This window comes from Condylura cristata, unplaced genomic scaffold, assembly GCF_000260355.1.
Source record: "Condylura cristata isolate star-nosed mole 26May11 unplaced genomic scaffold, ConCri1.0 scaffold00014, whole genome shotgun sequence".
NCBI classification, from domain to species: domain Eukaryota; kingdom Metazoa; phylum Chordata; class Mammalia; order Eulipotyphla; family Talpidae; genus Condylura; species Condylura cristata.
This window is the reverse complement of record NW_004567115.1, coordinates 36,766,064-36,786,417: the sequence shown is the minus strand read 5'-3', so window position 1 is coordinate 36,786,417 and position 20,354 is coordinate 36,766,064. Positions and strand designations below refer to the sequence as shown.

Below are 20,354 nucleotides of genomic sequence, written 5' to 3'. Positions count from 1 at the left end.
CTACAACAGCGCAGTCCTAGGAAATAAGGAAGTGGCTGCCATGCCATGCCACAATGTTCTAATTGCACAGTTGCTGCCAATACTGAGTACCTACTTGCCACCAGTCTTTTTTTTTTTTCCCCCTCAGGTGTTTTTCAGATGCTTTTACAGTTAAGGGTAAGGATGGGTAGAAAGGTGGTCTAGGAACAGACTAAGTTGATATACAACACAGACCAGAAAGGACTCAGAGGATGTGCATTTTGTGCATGCTTATTTATTTAAAGGATTTCAGGGCCTCCCTGGTGGCATAAGAGTTGAGATGTGGCACCATGGAACTATCACAGTCATTGCAGCACAAGTTCTATCCCCAGCTAGAGAGCTGGCCCACATGGTGCAGCAGACCTCTCCTGTCTTACCCGCTGCTCCCTCAGCAGTGTATTTCAGTAGATCCGCCTGTTCTGCTCCCCACTCTGTCTCTGGTGAATCCTCTTATCACGCCCTCTGGCCTGTACCCCAGTTCTTGTATGGATAAATAAATACATCTTAAAAAAACAATAAGTAAAGGAGTTCAGAGGAAGCTTAAAAATCATATGGGCAAAATGATCCAACTGTGGTAATTGGTCACCTTTCCTCATTACTTAGCCAATCTGCTCAAGGGCTAACAAGTCTTTAAAGCAATGATACAGCTAATAAAAAAGAGGAACATGAAGAGCAGAGAAGGGTCAAAATATAAAAGTTAAAGAACTCAGAACCTAACTGAACACAATTTCAAAGTACAGGGCTAATTAACTTCCTTTATATTCTTTGTAACTTTCCATACTCACACTTATCAGATATGGGAGTCAACAAGTCATGCGTATTTAAATTCAATAATTCTGGTCTTTCCTCCTTGAAATAATTAACTATCAAATTGAATACTTTCTTAAGAATAACACACATGGGCAGTGGTGTATTAATAAATGCTGAACAACTTGTGGGAACAAGGACTCCTGATTTGTTCTATTCACTGATTTCCATGACATGAAGACATCTCCAAGGCTGCTGTCATGGTGTTGAGTGAGGTGTCAATTGGCTGGCACAATTCCTGAGCCATTGGCTCTTGCAGGCCCTTAGCATGGAAATGAGTAGGGGAAACTGATGCCAAAAAAAAAAGTATCATCAGCGGTTCAGATTAGATAAATCTACTGAAGTGCAGAGAAATAGCAGGACTGGAAGAGGCAGAGTAAGACTTTGAATAATATAAGCAAATGAGTAATATACAATGTAGCATCTCTAAAGTGATCCTAGTCCCCTAACACAGTATCTCTCCATCTACCTACAGATAACCAGACAAATGTATGAAGCTGCTTTGTTTCTGTATGATCAGTTAAGGGACATTTTCCTGGAAATATTTTAGCCAAAATGTGGAAATAACCTAAGTGCCCATATACAAATGAGTGAACCAAGAAGATGTGGTATATATAGATAATGGAATATTATTCAGCTATCAAAAAGGCAAACTATTACCATTTGCAGCAACATGGCTAGCCCTGGAAGGGATTATGCTCAGCACAATTAGTCAGAAGGAAAAAGGCATTATAGAACTGAGGCTACCTCTAGAGGGGGAGAAGAGGGGCGAGAAAAGAGGCACAATGACCTGCAAGGATAGACTTTGGGTAGTTTTGGTGATGGGTGTGGTATAGTAATAACTCCTGAAGGGAAAGATCCTATACCTTTAAAACACACGTAACTATGTTATCCAATGTTTCCTCAACTGTAAAAAAAATAATGCAAGCATATTTTCAGAGCAAATTCACATTTAGTCCCTGAACTAAAATTTACTCCTTTTTGAAGTTCCGAATCTCCACATCAGTACATGAATAGCTTTTAGTTTCAGAAATTTCACATGGCAAAAAATGAGAGGCCAAGAGGTTGCAACAAGGATTCTTAGCCATTCACACCCACCCCTTCCCTCAAACAGAAAATCCTCTGATATGTGCTAAGTACCTAAAACAAGAAAAACCTGAACAGTGTAATCTTTAGCTGACTAGAGTGTTGATTAGAATGAACACAAAGCTCATTAAAATAATCATTTAGAAAACAAAAACTTAGTCACATAAAGTTTCAATCTATTTTTTAATTAAGTTTATTATATAAATATATTTGGGGGGGGGGGAAAGTTATACTAAGTTTCCATCAGATGCTCCCTGTAAGAAATGTGAATGTCACATTCCCATTTTACTAGGCTTCAACTTCCTCCACCTTCCCCTCCAGTACACCTCCATTCCCTGTGAATTTCTTCAGGGAGATAAAAACTGTGCTGGTGGAAAGAATAAATAGCTTGGGTTTCCAAAAGTCTGTGTCACATTAGCAGTAATTCTGAGCATACTGGTTCTATTTCTGTTTAGGTAAAATAAAAGCATCTGCTTCATAGAGTTAGAAGAATTAGATGAGGTACTACTTATAAGGCATTTGGAGTCTTACCATGCAGATAAATGGAATAGAGGAAACCTATTTTAATTTAACCCAACACCCCTTTTTACCAATCTGCTGAGACAGGGAGTAAAAGAAATAGCCAGTCAGCAGATGAGTTCCCTCAAGTCCGTGTTTGAACAGGAGACTAAGTCATCGGATGAAGAGTCCTGCCCACCACACTGACCAGGAGGCATCATGAAAGACAGAAAGCCTTAGATCCTACTAAGGATTACCTCACAATTTCCTTAAGAAGACCAGGAGCCCACATGTGCTGTTGGAACCTGTCTGTCTTCACCTGGATGGAGCCCAACCCAGAACAGGCTATGACTTGTTCTCCTCCTCCTGCTTCATGGAGTTAGCCTCCAAATATCCCCTCCTAACTCCCTGAGGTCAGACAAAATTCTCCTTTCCCACAGTGGCTCCCTCATGAGTGAGTAAGGCCTGCCCTGATTCAGTTACATCTAGAACTCTGTGGTGAATTCTTGCCCCAGAGGGCAAAAGGACTTTTTCCAATCCCCAACACTATCAGTCATTCTATTCCCAAAGAGAACTGATTACAGTTCTGATTTACACGGGTAAATTTCGTAATCCACATGTGGTCCCCTTTGGGGAAAATATCCCATTCTCTTGCACACCTTGAAATATTTCAAGAAGCAATTAAAATGTAGTCTAGTCTACAACATCTTTTTCCATTCCCTATTTATGTGTTTTTTAACTTTAGCATGAAGGTGTTTTATTACATTAAATGTGTGAAATCAAAGCTTCAAATCACTTACTTCCCCATTTCCCCAGAATTCTTGATCTCTCCTCTGCCTATTTCTTTTTCTTCTTCATACACTATCACCAAAATTAACTGCAGAGCGTTCCCTTAGCTTTCCTTCATTTAGTACCAGGCAGAGTATTTCAGGCCAACTTTTCTCAACTGAAAGCATAGACAGATAAGAGCTGTTGGCCCTTCCCCAGTGCTCCCCGCAATTCTTGAATCTGAAATCTGTAAATTGTTCAGTTAAAAAGAATCTCAGTCTGACTTCCCTACAGACTTGTAGAGAACTATCATCAAGTCATAACTACATATAGAATTTTTTAGTGGTTTTTCCCCCAAAGGTACACTTAAATAAAAAAATGTTTCAGTGGTACGGCCTCCCTGGTAGAGAAATGGTTAATTTTCAGCACTATGAAACCAGGGAGCTGATCCACAAGGCACAGCAGACCTCTCCTGACCTTCCCACTGCTCCCCTCATAAGTGTATTTCAATATATCTGCCTGTTCAGCTCTTTACTCTGTCTCTGGTGAATACACTCACCACCACGACCACCCCCACCTCAGACCTATACCCTAGTTTTTACATGCATAAATAAATAAGACAAATATTTAAAAAAACTAGTTTTGCTGGTAGAAATATCTCTCCAGTGTGGTGAGATAGTCCCAAGGGTCCCAAATCACTGGAAGATCCTTCCAGATGACAAGGACTTTGTGCCTGCAAGCAACTTTAACTTACGCCTTACGTCACCAACTTATTTTTCCTTAATTGTAATTTTTACTGTGCTGACTTGATCTACAGTCTTATACGATTTACAGGTATAGGGTCACACATTTTCAAATGTGTCACCCCACCACAACCACCATCCAAATCTCCAACCAAATGCCATGGTCCTGATTCCCGTTCCATCTTTATTCTTGTAATGGTTTAATTATTTTTAAGATGTATTTATTTATGCATGCAGAACTAGGGCACAGGCCAGAGGTGTGGGGGGTGAGAGGATTCACCAGAGACAGAGTGGGGAGCAGTGGGGGGGGTCAGGAGAGGTCTGCCATGCCCTATGGGTCAGCTCTCTAAAGGGGGATCAAACTCGTGCTGCAGTGGCTTCTGAGAGCTTCATAGTGCTTCAACCCGTTGCACCACCAGGGAAAGCTCCGGTTTAATTTTCTGTGCCCTTGGTTTTGTTTCTCTGTATTCCTGAAGTGAATTATCCATTGTTGTCTTTGTCCTTCTGATTCTAGCATAATCTGCTCCTGTTCCATGCATGTTGTCTCAAATGATGAGACTGTACTTTTTCTTTTAAATATAACTGAGTAATATTCCATTGTGTATTACACCACATCTCCCTGACCCACTCATCTATATCAGGGCATTCAAACTGTTGTCCTAGTTTGGCTATTGTAAATAGTGTCATCACAGAACATAAGCGAGCATGTGTCCCTTTCAATTTATATCCTTGCATTTTTGGATGTGACCCAGAAATTGCTAGTTCGTATGGTAGACCTATTTTTAATGTTTTGAGAAAACTCCACACTATTTTCCATTAGGGCTGGACCCCTGGACATCCCCTCCCAGTACACACAGACCCCATTTTCTCCATAGCCTCACCAGCACCTAACAGCAAGCGTGGTAGCTCCAGATCACAAGAACAGCATGTGCTGACCACTGAGGGGAAGTCTACACAGTCTGTTAGCTCACAGTGGGCCTCCCCAGGACTATCACCACATCTTAACATCTTAACACTAAACATTTGCAAGCCACACTGACTAAACCAGTTTTCTGTCCCTTGGCTCCACCCTCACTTTCTTAATCTTGACTGAATAGTGTAATCACCCAGGGGGCTTCAGAAAAGCAATGCCTGGATTCTAACCCCAGAGATTTTAATATAATTAGTGTGAGAAGAGGGGTGTCCTGGGTATTAAAAACTCCTGAGGAGAATTTAGACCAGACAAAATGTGCAAGCCTGCTGCTGTACATGGACAACTATTTTCATACCAACATGTTTGTTATGGACTGAATTGCCATCCCCTACCCCAGAAAAGACAGACGTCTTAATTTGCTGCTGTACCTCACAGGTGATCTTATTGGAAAATAGTATGAAGTAAAAATGAAGCCATACTATCTTGTGGACCCCAAGTCCAGCAACTGGTGACCTGTATTAAAAACAGGTGTCATGTAGGCCCTCCCTGGTGGCGCAGCGGGTTAAAGCACAGCACTAAAGAGAAAGCCATACAGGGGTAGTGCCGAGTGAAGATAAAGGCAGAGAAATACCAAAGATTGCCAGTAAATCATAGAAGCTGAAAGTCCTCAGTGGAGACCAACTCTACTGACACTTTGATTTAGGACCATCCTTTCACTAGAATATTCTTTATTCACCTTTGAGTTTTGACACAGGTACATCTCCCTTCTAAGACTTTGACACTCTTACCATCATCCACCTAGTCCTATAATTTACCAGAATTTATTTATTTATTTATTTATTTTTTTGCATATAAGAACTGGGGTGCAGGCCAGAGGAGCTGTGATTGAGAGGATTCACTAGAGACAGAGTAGGGAGAACAGGCAGATAGACTGAGATACACTGCTGAGGGGAGAAGCTGGCACACAGGAGAGGCCTGCTGCGCCATATGGGTTAGCTCCCTTGCTGTGGTTCGAACTTAGGCCATACTGGGGACAGAGCTGAGACTCAACCTCTAGGCCACTAGGGAAGCCTCAGACTATCGCTTTTTTTCTCTTTCAATATGTAATTGAAAACTTAAGTCCTGCACACAGTTTAGCATCAGACAAAAGGATGAACAAGCACAGTCTCTACTCTGGCAGGGTTCAATCTAGCAGGGAAGGTAACTAAGTAACTACCCAAATAAATACAACTCTTTGCATCAAAAGAAGCTATGATTGATGCAACCATGTCCCAGGATTCACTTTTCTTAAGGATATCAAAGCAAGACTTCTTTTAAGGGTAACACCAAAGTGTGAAATGATTCAGAATAAGTATAAGGGGAAAAAAAAAAAAAAGATGCTAAGGACCCAACCTGGTGGAGCAATGAGTTAGATACAGCACTGCAAGCTGGCAGCAGCTGCTTCAGTGAGTTCCATCCCCAGCGATCCACATGGCACAGCAGACCTCTTCTTAATTGCCAGCTGCTCCCCTCAGCAGTGTACTTCGTCCATCTGCCTGTTCTGCTCCCCATTGTCTCTGGTGAAGCCTCTCACCCACTACACCTCTGGCCTGTACCCCAGTACTGTATGCATGAATAAATAACTCTTTAAAAAAGATGCTTCAGGGCCCTCCCTGGCGGCACAGTGGGTTAAAGCACAGCACTAAGAAGCTTAAGCCACTTGCACATGAGTTCGATCCCTGCCTGCCCGGAGATCCACATGGTGGCAGACATCTCCTGAGAGGCTCACTGCTCCCCTCAGCAGTGTACTTCCTCACTCTGCCTGTTCTGCTCCCCACTCTGTCTCTGGTGAATCCTCTCACCCTCCGCATTTCTGGCCTCTACCCCAGCTCTATATGAATAAATAAATCTTTAAAAAAAAAAATGCTTCAACTGAGACCCTTTCCACCAAGTCAAATCCAAATAATCCCTTGTAAACCCAGCTCTTCCTAGTGCAAGGACCCAGGCTTCACCCAGCACCCTTTCTGTTGTGTTCCATCCTACAGCAGCCCACTGAGAGGGGGAAATCAAGGGCAGCCATGTCCTGGGACTTGAACTCCTGAGCATCATGCTGTGGCTTTGACAGAGGGGATGAAGCTAAAATGGGATGACAGCGCAGCAGCCTCTTCCTTCCCCTGCCCAGAGGCACTCACCTCTAGAGATTTGTCTCTGCACCTTCTGTCCAATCAGTTGACACAGACTGGTGAAGTGGAAAAGACTGTTTCTAGGGCAGGAGACACGGACCCCAGGGCCTGCCCAGCACAGTGCAGCCTGGGCTCCATCAGCGGCCAGGAGCCCATGCAGGGCCACACCCTCACCTGCCTTCCACCTTTCTGCTCTCACAATCCCTGTGTGGTCCCTTCTGGCCCCAGCCCATGAAGTGGTTTTTCTGTAAAGTATCATGGTTTTCTACATTCAAGTGGCCATTTCGGACGACACATGAAAGACAGTGAACTGGATTTGCAAAGGCTTTGTGGCTAGAAGGAGGCATTGGGCATGTTTATTTAGGTCGGTGGATTAGGTAAAGTACTTTCTAAGATTTAAAAACCTGATCCTTACAGAAATGGAGATGGATATCTGTCAATCAATGATTTTGCTCAACACAGCAACCAGTGAGGGAACAAGTCTGGAAGGACGCTGGTTACTTACTGGCGTTTATACAAAATGCTAAAACAAGATTGCTTACCTACAAAACTGGCTAATACTGTACTGAGCAGTAAAACCAAAACATTTAGGGATTTTCTTATACCAGATAACTCTTCAAGTTCACATGTAACTTTATGGTAAATACCAAAGTCAAATACAAGTATTTCTTCCTAGAGAATTTAAATAGTGTCTTAGAGTGGCACTGAGGGGTCATGCGAGTGCTCTCTGCTTTTACATTTAGGGAAATAGTTCTCATTAGTCAAGTTGCAGAGGCAGGAAAAATTTGATGCAAGAGGGTGGAGGTTTAGAATCCCAGCAAGCATTACTAAATTCTTACATACAGACTCTCCCTCGAGCAACTGGGCGGGGACTGAGTGTCACCATCTAGTTCTTAACCTATTTCCTCCCCCAAATCTTTCTGTGATGTGGTGTGAAGATGTGCAACATTTCCTGAGCTTACTTCTTAAACCACTGCCACCAACCCTCCCCCGCCCCCACAAAAAAAATAAATCCACGTGGTTTAAAAGCTTCAGAATTCCAAATCAGTGTTCAAAGACAGTTATTTAAATTCTCTCTGGCTGGGCCCTCCCTGATGGCACAAGGGGTGAAAGCACATCACTATGAAGCTATCCACAGCCACTGCAGCATGAGTTCAATCCCCAGCCAGGAAGGTGACCCACATGGCACACTAGACCTCTCTCCTGCCACTGCTTCCCTCAGCAGTATATTTCAGTCAAATTGCCTGTTCTGTCCCCCACTGTCTCTGCTGAACCCTCTCACCCCCTTCTCCTCTGGCCTATGCCCCAGGTTTTACATGCATAACTAAATAAAATCTTAAAAATAAATAAACTCTCAGACTCCTGTGAGTCAGTAGATCAGTTTTCTTTTATTTGCCTTTTGCTTCTCCCCTTTACTCTGCCCACACAGAACAGATTGTCTGCAGTACCTACAAAGTATCTACAGGGATATGCTATGCTTCCTCCACACCCTAGAGACATTGGCTTGTACTTTTAGAAAATTTAAATAAAATTGGACCATTGCCCTCGGCAGTCATGTTTATACAATAGGTTTCTATGCAATAGGGATTAAGACAACTTGCTTTTTGCTATGATGATACAGGTTTAATACTTTACCCTGTTCCTAGATACTTAACAGCATGTGACTTAATGAAAATTAACAGACCACCAAGCCTCAGTTTCTACAGTTAAGTTTAATAAACACTTCTAGGTTGTTAAAAATATTAGGGAAAATAAAGTAAGAAAAACCTTCCACAAAGTTCCTCTACAAATATGTTGTCATCTTCTCAGCATTGTAGCCCTGAGCAAGACTATAGGAAAAAACATTTTTCAGTAGATTGTCAATGAAGAAAGCAAACAGAAGACACCATTACAATATATCCAATTTTCCTTAAGAGAAAGGAGTATGTTACTTAAAAATAATTTTAAAACATTAACATTTCCCATAATGTTAATTACCTTCCTGGGGTGGGGTGGGGGAAATTCATGCAAAATTAAGTTATTCTGCATCTGGAATGTAAGCGGTAGGAGTTTCTGACCCTGTCAGAACGTCAAGTGTCTCCACAGGCCACTGTGATATCAAGTCTAAAGCTCTGATTATGATGAATGTTCAAAAATTTTTCTAGTTAACCTAATACTCAGGTTTTATCTCTTCTCTAATTTCTCTATCTAGGTGGGTGGGGAGGGCAAAAAAATTTTTGCTTTACCTAATGTTGCATATACATTTCTGATTCTAACTCACCCAGGACCCTTCAATTATTATCAATCATGACTCAGCTCCAATGTAGCTTCTTACACTAATTTAGGTATTGAGAGTCACAAGGGCAAAGGTTTTGGGGAACAGAACTGGGGTTAGGTGTTATAAATTCCATATTGGATTACTTTATATCCATTCTTCTATAAAATCATGTTTTCAACTTTCTGGTATCACACCTTAGATCTCATGCCTAGGAAGATATCGGGCCAACAGGAACAGAATAGGGAGGAGCAGGGGGCAGGCAGATGCTGAGAGAGTCTGAAATGGTGCCTCTGTTTGGGATACAAAGAGAAAACAAAGGCCTGAGTGCGCCCTGGAATGGGAGGCTAGAGAAATTATAAACGAGGGCTCCCTCTGTCATGTCATAGAAGGACACCTGACCCCACTCATAGTCCAGGAAAACTCCGACTTTGTGCATTTGCTCTCTCAGGGAGACCTTTTTTAAAGGGGGAGAAACCCAGTAGGTATACTGGGTCCCCATTACAGATCTTGTCAGTGAGATTGTATTTCTGGAAGCTTTGGGTGCCATATCCTTTCTGTTGACAGAGTCCTCACAGATGCCTAATTGCCACGCTGCTGCCTTTTCGACATCCACTTCCCAGTAGTGCCTTCCTGAAGTAAAACTCTCCACACCCAACACGGTAGCACTGAAGTCAAATCTCCCTGGGTTTCCTGATATAGCCTGCTGGATATATCTAAGACCTATGCTTCTCAGATCCTTGGATAAGACCAGCCAGGGATGAGCTGTTTTAGGATCCAAAGTTATACTTCCTGCAGGGAGAAAAAGAAATTGAGGTAAGCTAGGGGTTCACCAGTGCCAGTGCCAGAGACAGGACAGCTAACATGCAGGGATTTCCCAAAGGACGGGCACACACCTCAGGCAGATACAGGAGTCTAGGAAAACGAACCCCCTAAGCTTTGTATAAGGAAGTTGATAGCAGAGGAATTAAATCAGTTAGATGATGGTAGGAGATGCAATCTAGCTGAAGAACAAAACAAATAAGGAATGAACATAAGCTTGGAGGTGCCTTTCAAACCAGAATGGAATGTTTCTAAGTTGTGAAATTTGAGGGTTGTCGATTATCTAGTCTTAAACAACTGGGACCGATTCTATTCTCTTGTCTGATCTTCCTAAGCCTGGAGTAGTAAAAAGCACTGGGGTCTCCCTCAAGGGCATTAGATTCCTGGCTCTTCCCCATGACTGAACTGCCCTTCTCACCTTAAAGGTCACCAGAGTGTGGCACAGATGCCTAGGACTATGGCCAACAGACTTGATTTTAAATAAATCAAAAGGACATAATTGTAGAGGTTAGAAACCCATCCTCCAAAAGCAAAATGTGGTCTCTTAAACTAAGTGAAGGTAAGATTGGCTTTCTGCATGTCTCACCATTACTTCTTGATCTGTTTCTGTTCAACCTGTAACTATTGTGACTTCTCAGGACTTGGTCCTGGGTCTTCCTTTTTTACTCTTGTGTTCTGTTCCCCTTAGATGACATCCCCTAGCCTGGGATGTTTTTAATATCTTCTATATGTTGATGACTTAGTTCATAAACAAGCCGCCAAAAAGCAAGTGGCCATAACATGGGTATTTCAAACACCTACACCCAAAAACTGAAGTCCAAAGGCATTCCTTTCCAGTTTCCCCTTGTCAGTTAATAGGACCTTTATTACTTGAGTGGACCACGCCATAAGTCTGGATTATTCCTTACTTTTCAATATTTAATCCAGCAACAAAGATTATTATTCAAAACCCCCTACATCTCTGGACTTATAGTCTAATTCACATCATGAATAAAGTGGTCTTAAAAGCCATGAGGCTGAATTTTAAATTTCATATTGTCTCAAGCCCCTAGACTTTCTAGAAGACTGAAAGAAACAAATTCACTGGAAGAAGGTACACCTTCATTGTTGGTCTCGAGAATTTCTAAATATAATTTTCAAGGGAAAGGGGAAGCATACTCATTAAAATTATTAAACACCCACAAAGAAAGCACTCTGAGGCTAGAAGAAATAAATCTATAAAATCGGAATTCTCAGTTAGACTCCAAAATAATTTTCACTTACTGTGTTTGAAGAAAAAAGCTTAGTAACTATAGGGAATAAGTAACTAAAAAGCAAAAACCAAGAGAATTTACCAAAAAGCCAACTAGATTGTCCAGAAAAAAAAAAATCATATGAAAAATGTCAATGGATAACAATGGATAATTACTAGGAAAGTAAGATATAGATCAATATGCTCTCAGTAACATGAATGCACAAATTCTTCACAAAATGTTATTATGTTGAATCCAACAATACATAAAATTGGTAAAATATTATTTCTAAAAGTTTGTCATGGTAATACAAGGCTGGTAAACAAGGAAAAAAGCAACCACCATATTAATATATTAATGGGTCCTCCCTGGCAGCACAGGGCTTAAGTCTCAGCACTATGAAGCTATCCACAGCCACTGCAGCACAAATTGGGATTCCCCACCAGGGAGCTGATGCACATGAGGCAGCAGACCTCTCCTGTCTCACCCACTGCTCCCCTTAACAGTGTTCAGTCGATCTGCTTTTTCTGCTGTCCACTCTGTCTGTGGTGATTCCCCTCCCCACACAAACCTCTGGCCTATACCCCATCTCTTGCATGCATAAGTAAATAAATCTTTTAAAAAAATAACTGTATTGATATGAGAGGGAAATAGGATGAGTACTTCGATACAAAGAAGGGAAAGTATGAAAACTCTAAAACATCTAACATCATACTTAAAGGTGAAAGGCTTAGATTTCTTTCTTCCTAAAATTAAGAGCAAGGCAAATGATTTTCACCCTTCTTATTAGAGGTCCTGCCAGCATAAAAGGAATAAAAATACAAGTAGGCCTACAGATTAGAAAGGAAGAAATAAAAGTATATAAAATTCATAGATTATTTGACTTTGTAGAAATTCCCAAAGAATCTATAAGAAAGTCAGTAGGATCTAGTGAGTTTAGCATAATTGTAAGATAATATCAATATACATAAACCAATATTATTTCTATTGAATAAACTAGAAATGAATTTCTATTAGAAGTTCACATTTTAAAAAGCCATTAACGGTACTAAAAAACAATCACGGGTCAGTCTAATTAAATATATACAATATATATGTGTTGAAAATCATAAAACATTGATGCCCAGACCAAAGAACTAATTAAGTGTTATCTCAAAATTATAGATTAGATGGAATAACACTCCAAAATCCCAGCAATTTTTTTTGTAGACATCAACAAGCTGATTTTCAAATGTGGAAAATCAAAGGCTCTAGAGTACCCACAATTATTTTTTCAAGAGAATGAATTTAGCGAATTCACAGCACTTGATTTTTAGACTCCTATACAGCAATCAATCACACTAGCATGGTATTGGCAAAAAGATAGACACAGTGATCAATGTACCTATTAGAGTCGATCCACACAGACCAGCTCATATATATATACCAAGTGATTTGCAACAAAGGTGCTCAAGAAATTTAACACTGAAGGACATTTTCCACAAATGCTAGAACACTGGATATATGTGTGTGTGTATAAGAAATAGGGGAGGGAGAGTTGTATCATATCTTAAGTCATATACAAATATTAGCTCTACACGGGCAATAGATCTAAATGGCAAGCCCAGAACTGTAAAACCTGTAGAAAAAAAAATCTTTGTTAGGGTAAGGAGAGATATCTTAAATAAGGATACAAAAAGAAAACACCATATAAAAGCAACTTACAAACTGAATCACAAATTTTTAAACTTCTGTCCTTTAGAAGATACTAAGAGACAAATGAAAAATAAATCACAGACTAGGCAAAATTTTTGGATAAACGTCTACCTGATAAAAATATTGGTAATCAGAATACAAAGAAATTAGAAATCTCAAGAAAACATAAGGCACAAATTTTAAGATGGGAAAAGATGGACATAATTCATCAAAAAACATGCCCAATATAAATCTACAGAACGCTAAGTGTAAGAAGTCATACGCCAAGGACCACCATGAGCAAATCCATGGGTGGACAGGACATTTTAGAAAAGACAGAACTATGGGGCAAGAGAGATAGTGTTTTGTTATCCATGCTGACATTTTTCCCCCAGATGTTTCAAACTTTTAAGTGGTTGAATATGCTTGCAATTATGTTTCTGAGCTGGGAAACTGGTAAAGATAAGATTGCACAATTATTTCCTTGATCATTATCTACTGTGTGTAGAACATTAGACTCATCTTTTCAAATCCTTAAACTATCTGGATTCTCAGATACAGAAAGAAAACACCTTATATGTTCAACTTACTCTGGAGCACTTTCACCCATTTGCTAAGTCCTGTTATTTGGATTAGACTGAGGTCTGTGATCTGGGCAGGCTCCAGACACTGAGTCAGCAGAGCCTCACTCCTAGAAAGAAAGGACAATCTCAGATTATCTGTGCAGGCCCCAGGCCCTTCCATCCAAAGTATGCATCTTATTGCATGACCTCCCCTGTCTCGAACCTCAACATCTTTACCCCATGTTCATTTCAGACTCTGATTCTGACTCAAATGCCCACCAAATGAAGCCTTACCTTGCAAAAAAATATCTTGCATTCTAAAGAAGGGAGGAAAAAAATAAGGTTATTATTGGGTATTTGCGCTTTCTGTAAGTCGCACCTGTGAAAATAGCTTTTTATTAATAATGAAGTTAATTTTCATATAATTTCTTTGGCCTCATGAGCTTCATGATGCTAATTCTCAGGTGTCAAATTGTAGCCCTGAATAGGAAAAGTAAAAAAAAAAAAAAAAATGCTTGAAGCTATAGGTATATTACAAAGGGAATATTTTTTTACACCTACCTCAGTCACTCATCATTCAAATGTTGCCCATGTGATGGAGCAGATGAATGGGCCTGCTCGGCTAGAAGGGTGATTAGAGCCAGAAATTGAGCAAAATTAGGTCATACTGACTACATTGTCTATGCCTACCTCTGGAAAGGGACCAAGGATCTGAATGCATCAAAGCTTCTCAAATAAGAGCACTCACTGTGCAAAATATGCCCTTGGCAGAGGTCTTATTTAAAAAATGATAATTTTTTTGGGCCCTTCCTGGTGGCGCAGCGGGTTAAAGCACTGCACTGAGAAGCTAAAGCCACTTCCGCATGAGTTCGATCCCTGCCTGCCCCGGAGGTGACCACATGGCGCGGCAGACCTCTCCTGACCCGCCTGCTGCTCCCCTCAGCAATGCACTTCATCGATCTGCCTGTTCTGCTCCCCACTCTGTCTCTGGTGAATCCTCTCACCCTCCGCATCTCTGGCCTGTACCCCAGTTCTGTATGAATAAATATTTAAAAAAAGAAAAAAGATAATTTTTTACTGAAAAAGTAATGCACATTACCATACAAAAGTGAAAGAAACAATACCATCCAATTTCTAATGATATAAGAGCACACATATCTACATGCAAATACATGATCTTTAAAACCAAACAAGAAGTGGTCCTGCAGTTCTTTTTACTTCATCGATTTCCTTGAAGACAATCATTTAATGCCTATGGAGCTGCTTCTTTATGACTGCAGAATATTCAATTGTAATGTCACTAACCACTTATTTACCTATTAAAAGATTATCTCCAAAATACATTGTTAATACTTTTAAAGCGAGAATTCATATTAGGAATTAGTGTTATGATACTATTTTATGATGATTCCTAATTATTTGATCCAAAAACAGCTATAATGCCTTCAAAATCTTAGCTATTTTATGAATAGGTTGAAGATCCCTGGCCATTGTTTCTAGAATAGACTCCAGTGAGTCCTGTCCACTTCTCATTTGGCAAATCCTGAATTGAAGCATATTTCTAGAATCTTACCTGAAGCAGCACTATGGCAGATCCCCCACACTTTTCTAGCTCTTCTGCCATCTCTTGGAGGCTACAGATCTCTTTAGAGAGCCTGACTTCACTCTCCTTCAATTTTTTCATGTTCTCTCTCCCCAACTCTTTCAGTTTCTGCAGAAACATGATGCTATTATGATTTTACAATAGCTATTTTTCCTTAGTTGCTAACTCAGCCACCTCTTAAAAACCTGCTTTATACTGCCTGTCAACCCAGAAGTAGGCATAATTAGATGTGGCCACAATGTCCCTGTATCAAGTGGGACATCTCAGGAGAAACCTGATTCCCTGACATACTAGATTTATGCCAACATGGATGGTGTACCCACAGCCCACCAGGACCTAAAACATCATACTTTTTTTTTTTAACTGTGTAGATCTGCTTAGAAAGCGTCCTATTTCTTTCATTAAATTAAAATTAAAACTTATTTCAATTTAATTAAGAACTGAATCAAACAATTATGAGAGTTAAATAATCAAGTCACTGATCCCAGTATCCCTTTTATTCTTGCAAAGATGTTCCACCTAAGCACGTTTTCATGTTATTTTTCTCTTAAAGAACGCAAATGATGGTCCATTATACTATATTGCTGATCTGAAAGTCTGTTCTTTTCTTAATAAGTAAATACACTATTAGAGAGCATTAGAGTCTTACATATACAACCATATTATTTTTTCTAAATGTTCAAGCACATTCCATTTCATGAACATAATGTAATTTTTGGATTACCATATTGACAGATACAGATTATTTAAAGAGCTTTATGTAGATTATCTCACTCAATCTTCACAAGAATGTTATGATCTAAGGATCATTATTATCCCTATTTTACAGTTAAGGATACTGAATCAATTGTTGAGCAACACGTTCCAGGCCACCTAGAGGCTAATAAATTAAGTAAAACCTGAAGAGGATACCTCATTCATCTGGCATCAAAGACTACCTTTAAATAAATCCTAGCTCTACTTACCGAAATAATTTGTGTTTCTTTTCCCACATGTATATACATGGAAATAATATGGAACACAAATTCTCAGAAGCAGAAGTAAAGGGTAAACATTCTTTAAACATATCTGTGTTCTCACTGGATGTCTCATCTAAGTATGTTATTTCAATATCTCACCTGTAGGACTTCCTGGGACTTCTCTGCTTCTTTGGCAAACCCAGTCAATTGATTCAGAGTGACCTCTCTCAAGTGCAGGTCAGAAGTGTACCCCTGTAGGCTGTGGAAGTTCACCATATTCTCTTCAATCATCAATCGGAGCAATATCCTAAATTCAGACTCAATAATCTCTTTAAAATTCTGTTCTTCTCCCTTCATCATAGACATAAATATGTTAGATATCATGTAGATGTAGGCTGGCCATAATTATTTTTCTCTTTCCATCTTTAACTCCAATATAAGGACAAGACTTTTCACCCAAATCTTGATACACAATACTCTTGACACTGACAAATCTTCTCTTCCCTGTGACTACAAAATTCTTACCAAGAACCAAGGTGCATGTGCCTCCCCAAATGGCACTTTTTGAATGTCAAGGGCCTGACCAATTTATTCAAAAGTACACCCAAAATAGCCTGTCCAGTTTTTAAAGAACTTTTCTTTCCTGCAGTTACGATATAATATACTATGTATTTTACTTGGTTTACTTACCTGTACTAGAACTGTCAGACACACAAGGGAGAACTGTATTTCTCCCACTGGTGAATGTATAGCACCTAGCATAGTTCCAGGCAAACTGTCAGACCTCACTATTTGTAGAGTATAAAGTATTGGGCAAAAAAATAAATGGGGATCAATTACAAAAGTTGTTGCACAGCCAGGCAATTTTCCCTGCTGCCATCCTCAACTGGATATTTTTCTTTAAAAAACTGGAAGAGAGAAGATTGAGAATCTGGGACACGTAGTATGGAACAGTAAATACAAAGGGAGTTTGAAATCAGGAGTGAAATTTGTGTATACTGCATAACTTGCTGTCAATTTGGGTAATAATTCTTTAAATTACTTCAGCATTTATATTACCACCAAAAATACACGAAATGCTTGCCATTCTGTGGCACTGTTACAAAGATTGTAAATGCTATCTCACTAACAAATAGAATACAATCACTTCTATTTTTCCATGAGCAAAAAAGTTCAGAATCTTCTTCTATGTTCTAAAGATACTTGGCTATAAACTCTCATTTCTTTGGTCATGTTCCTATTGAGGTTCCAGACTTTTGTTTACTGATATTTAAAAGCTCTTTATGTTAGAAGCTATTTTCCTTCCTATAGACTTCAAATATAGTTTCCTACTTTATTATGTCTTTTAACCTAAGTTTATATTGTTTGCTACCCAACATTTCCTCTAAGAATCAAGATAAGCACTGACCTGAATCATCACCATCCTTTCTTGCTCATCAGCCAGTATACTTTTAGCTACTTCAATTTTCCCCTTCAATGTGTTCAATATCTCCTGGAATAACTTCTGCAGAGAAATTTATCACAGAACTTTAAGTGCCTGATTTAGAACAATCCACTTAAAAATGGGCCGAGGATCTGAATAAACAATTTTCCAAAGAAGGTTATATGAATGATAGACTTCATAATCAGGGCAATGCAAATCAGGATCAAAACCAAGTGAGCTATCACCTCACACTTCTAAAATAGCTATTATAAATAATAGCATTGGTGAGGGAAGCCTTGTGCAACAGTAAATTGGTGCAGCCACTGTGGAAAACAGCATGAATATTCCTCAAAAAATTAATAATAGAATTACAAAATGATCCAAAAATTACATTTCTAGGTATTTAACCAACGAAAAATATAAACACTAACTTAAAAAGATACCTGGATCGTCATGTTCACTGCATCATTACTTACAGTACCCAAGACAGGTAAGCAATCTAAATACCCATCAGTGGATAAATAAAGTAATTCACATAAAATATAATATATAATAATATAATGTGTGTAATATATGTCTATGTGTACAAGAGAGGTCTGCTGCACCACGTGGGTCACCTCCTGGGACTGGAATCAAACTCGCACTGAAACGGCTGCTTTCAGTGCTGCGTCCTAACCAGTTGTACCACCCGAGGAGGGCCCATATATGGAACATTTAAAGAGAGAAAACCGGGACCATGCCTGGTGGCAATGGGTTAAAGCGCAGCACTGCAAGCAGCGGCTTCAGTGCAGAGTTAGATCTCCTGACCCACCCACCTCTCCCCTCAGCAGTGTATTTATGTCAGTTTGCGTGTTCTGGTCCCCCACGCTGTCTCTGGTGAATCCTCTTACCGTCCCTGCAACTCTGGCCTGCACCCCAGTTCTGTATGCATAAATAAATAAAATCTTTAAAAGAAAACCAGGCCTTCCTGGAGGTATAAGGGGTTAAATTACAGCATTAGGAAACTAGCCACAGGCCACTGCAGCATGAATTTGATCCGTGGCCAAGGAGCTAATCCACACGGCACAGCAAGTCTGTCTTGTCCTCTGCTCCCCTCAGCACGTCTCAGTAGATCTGCCTGTTCAGTAGATCCTGCCTGTTCTGCTCCTCGCTCTGTCTCTGGTGAATGCTCTCACCCCGACCCCCACTCCCAACTGCCTTCCCCCCACCTCTGGAGGGCACAGTAACTCTTGCATACATGTAATAAACCTTTAAAAAAAAAAAAAAAAGGGGGAAAAAAAAACCTACCTCATATACAGAGAACACATCGATGATTGCCAGAGGTGGGGTGAGAAGAGGGAGAAATGAGTGAAGGTGGTCAAAAGGTACAAATTGCCAGTAATAAAGTAAATAATTGCGGAGAATGTAATATACAGCATAGTTATAGTTAATAATCCTGTATCGTAAGTTTAAGTTGCCAAGAGAGTAGGTCTTAAATGTTCTGATCACATATAAAATAAATTTTTAATGATTTACGCTTATTGTGATCAGTTTGCAGTATATACAAATATCATGTTATACACTTGAAACCAATGTTACATGTCAATTATAAGTCAGTAAGAGAAAAGAAGTGGTACTTCTAACCTCAGACAATTAAAAAGTCAATAGCCCGAATTATATATTTAATTAGGTAGGTAGAAATCCCATCTTTAAATGGGTACCACTTGCCTAGTATTGTGACAAGCAATGGCCAACGGAATGGCCTTAGCCATCTCAAACATCTGTCCCTCCAAGAAGTAAGTCACTGAAATAAAGCAGCCAGGTGGCCGAGATGAGGCTTACCCTGTACTTTTCCCCAGCCTCTCGGACTCCAGACACCATGTGATGCTTGTGCTCCTGGGACTGGAAACATTCGCCGCAAAATACTGTTTGGTCATCATCACAGAAGAGCTGCAGACGCTCACGGTGTTTCTCACAGTAGGTATCTTCTGGGTTTTTTTGCTGCAACGGGGGTCTGAATCTTTTGGACATCCCAGCAGGTCGCCAGTAGAAGACTGGGCTGTTTCTGAAGAATATTTCCCTGCACCCCGAACAGAAAAACAGTGATGGACTCCCTCAGCAGAGGCTTTGGTCAGCCTCAGCGTCCGCGGTCAAGCATCAAAGACCCCAAGCAGACCAAGCAAATAAAGTGTATGCTGCCCTTCCCCAAATCGAGAAAAATTCCAGCAGCCAAGTACTCAGGAAAGGAGACAAAGACCTACTGCAACATTCTTAGATTAGAGGGCCGCTCTCAAATTTTCGGAGCATTTTGAGCAATTGGGAGAAAATATTAGCTGTAAGTGAGAACAGCACTCACCTTTCTTAAAAGGTGCTCACTAGCCTTTGTGCATTAATGAGCACTGGAGGAACAAACAGTTGGGTGGTGGCAAAGCCCACAGAACACTTCCTGGACATTCATTTAAGGAATCACTCACACTCCCAGTGTTTGCAGGAGCTAGAAAACAAGGATTTGCTTGGTGCCTCCTTAAGCGGAATGTGCTTTGCGGAGCCATATTAAGGTGGTATTTGACTATTCGGCTCTTGGATGCGCATGTGCACTAGAGTCAGGTGCATCAACTTGCCTTTTAAGCAAAATTCCTTATAGCAATCTGTTTTTTTTTTTATAAGATTTATTTATTTGTGCATACAGAACTGGGGTACAGGCCAGAGGCTCAGCGGCGGCGAGAGGCTTCACCCAGAGACAGTGGGGAGAAGAACAGGCAGATCAACTAAGTACATCGGGCGGGTCAGGAGAGGTCTGCCACGCCATGTGGTCACCTCTGGGGCAGGCGCTGATCGAACTCAAGCGGA

General features: G+C 40.3%; 1 protein-coding gene across 1 annotated transcript; it reads right to left on the bottom strand.

Annotated features, from left to right (window-relative positions):
* Nucleotides 1-9,460: 9,460 nt before the first annotated feature.
* On the bottom strand, nt 9,461-19,535 carry TRIML2 (tripartite motif family-like 2). The gene is made up of 7 exons (XM_004682494.1): nt 19,347-19,535; nt 17,511-17,606; nt 16,262-16,453; nt 15,114-15,251; nt 13,835-13,857; nt 13,568-13,668; nt 9,461-10,041 (listed from the first exon to the last, which is right to left on the bottom strand). Exons 1-7 carry the CDS (start codon nt 19,533-19,535, stop codon nt 9,461-9,463), a joined length of 1,320 nt encoding a protein of 439 aa, XP_004682551.1.
* Between the last annotated feature and the right edge of the window lie 819 nt (nt 19,536-20,354).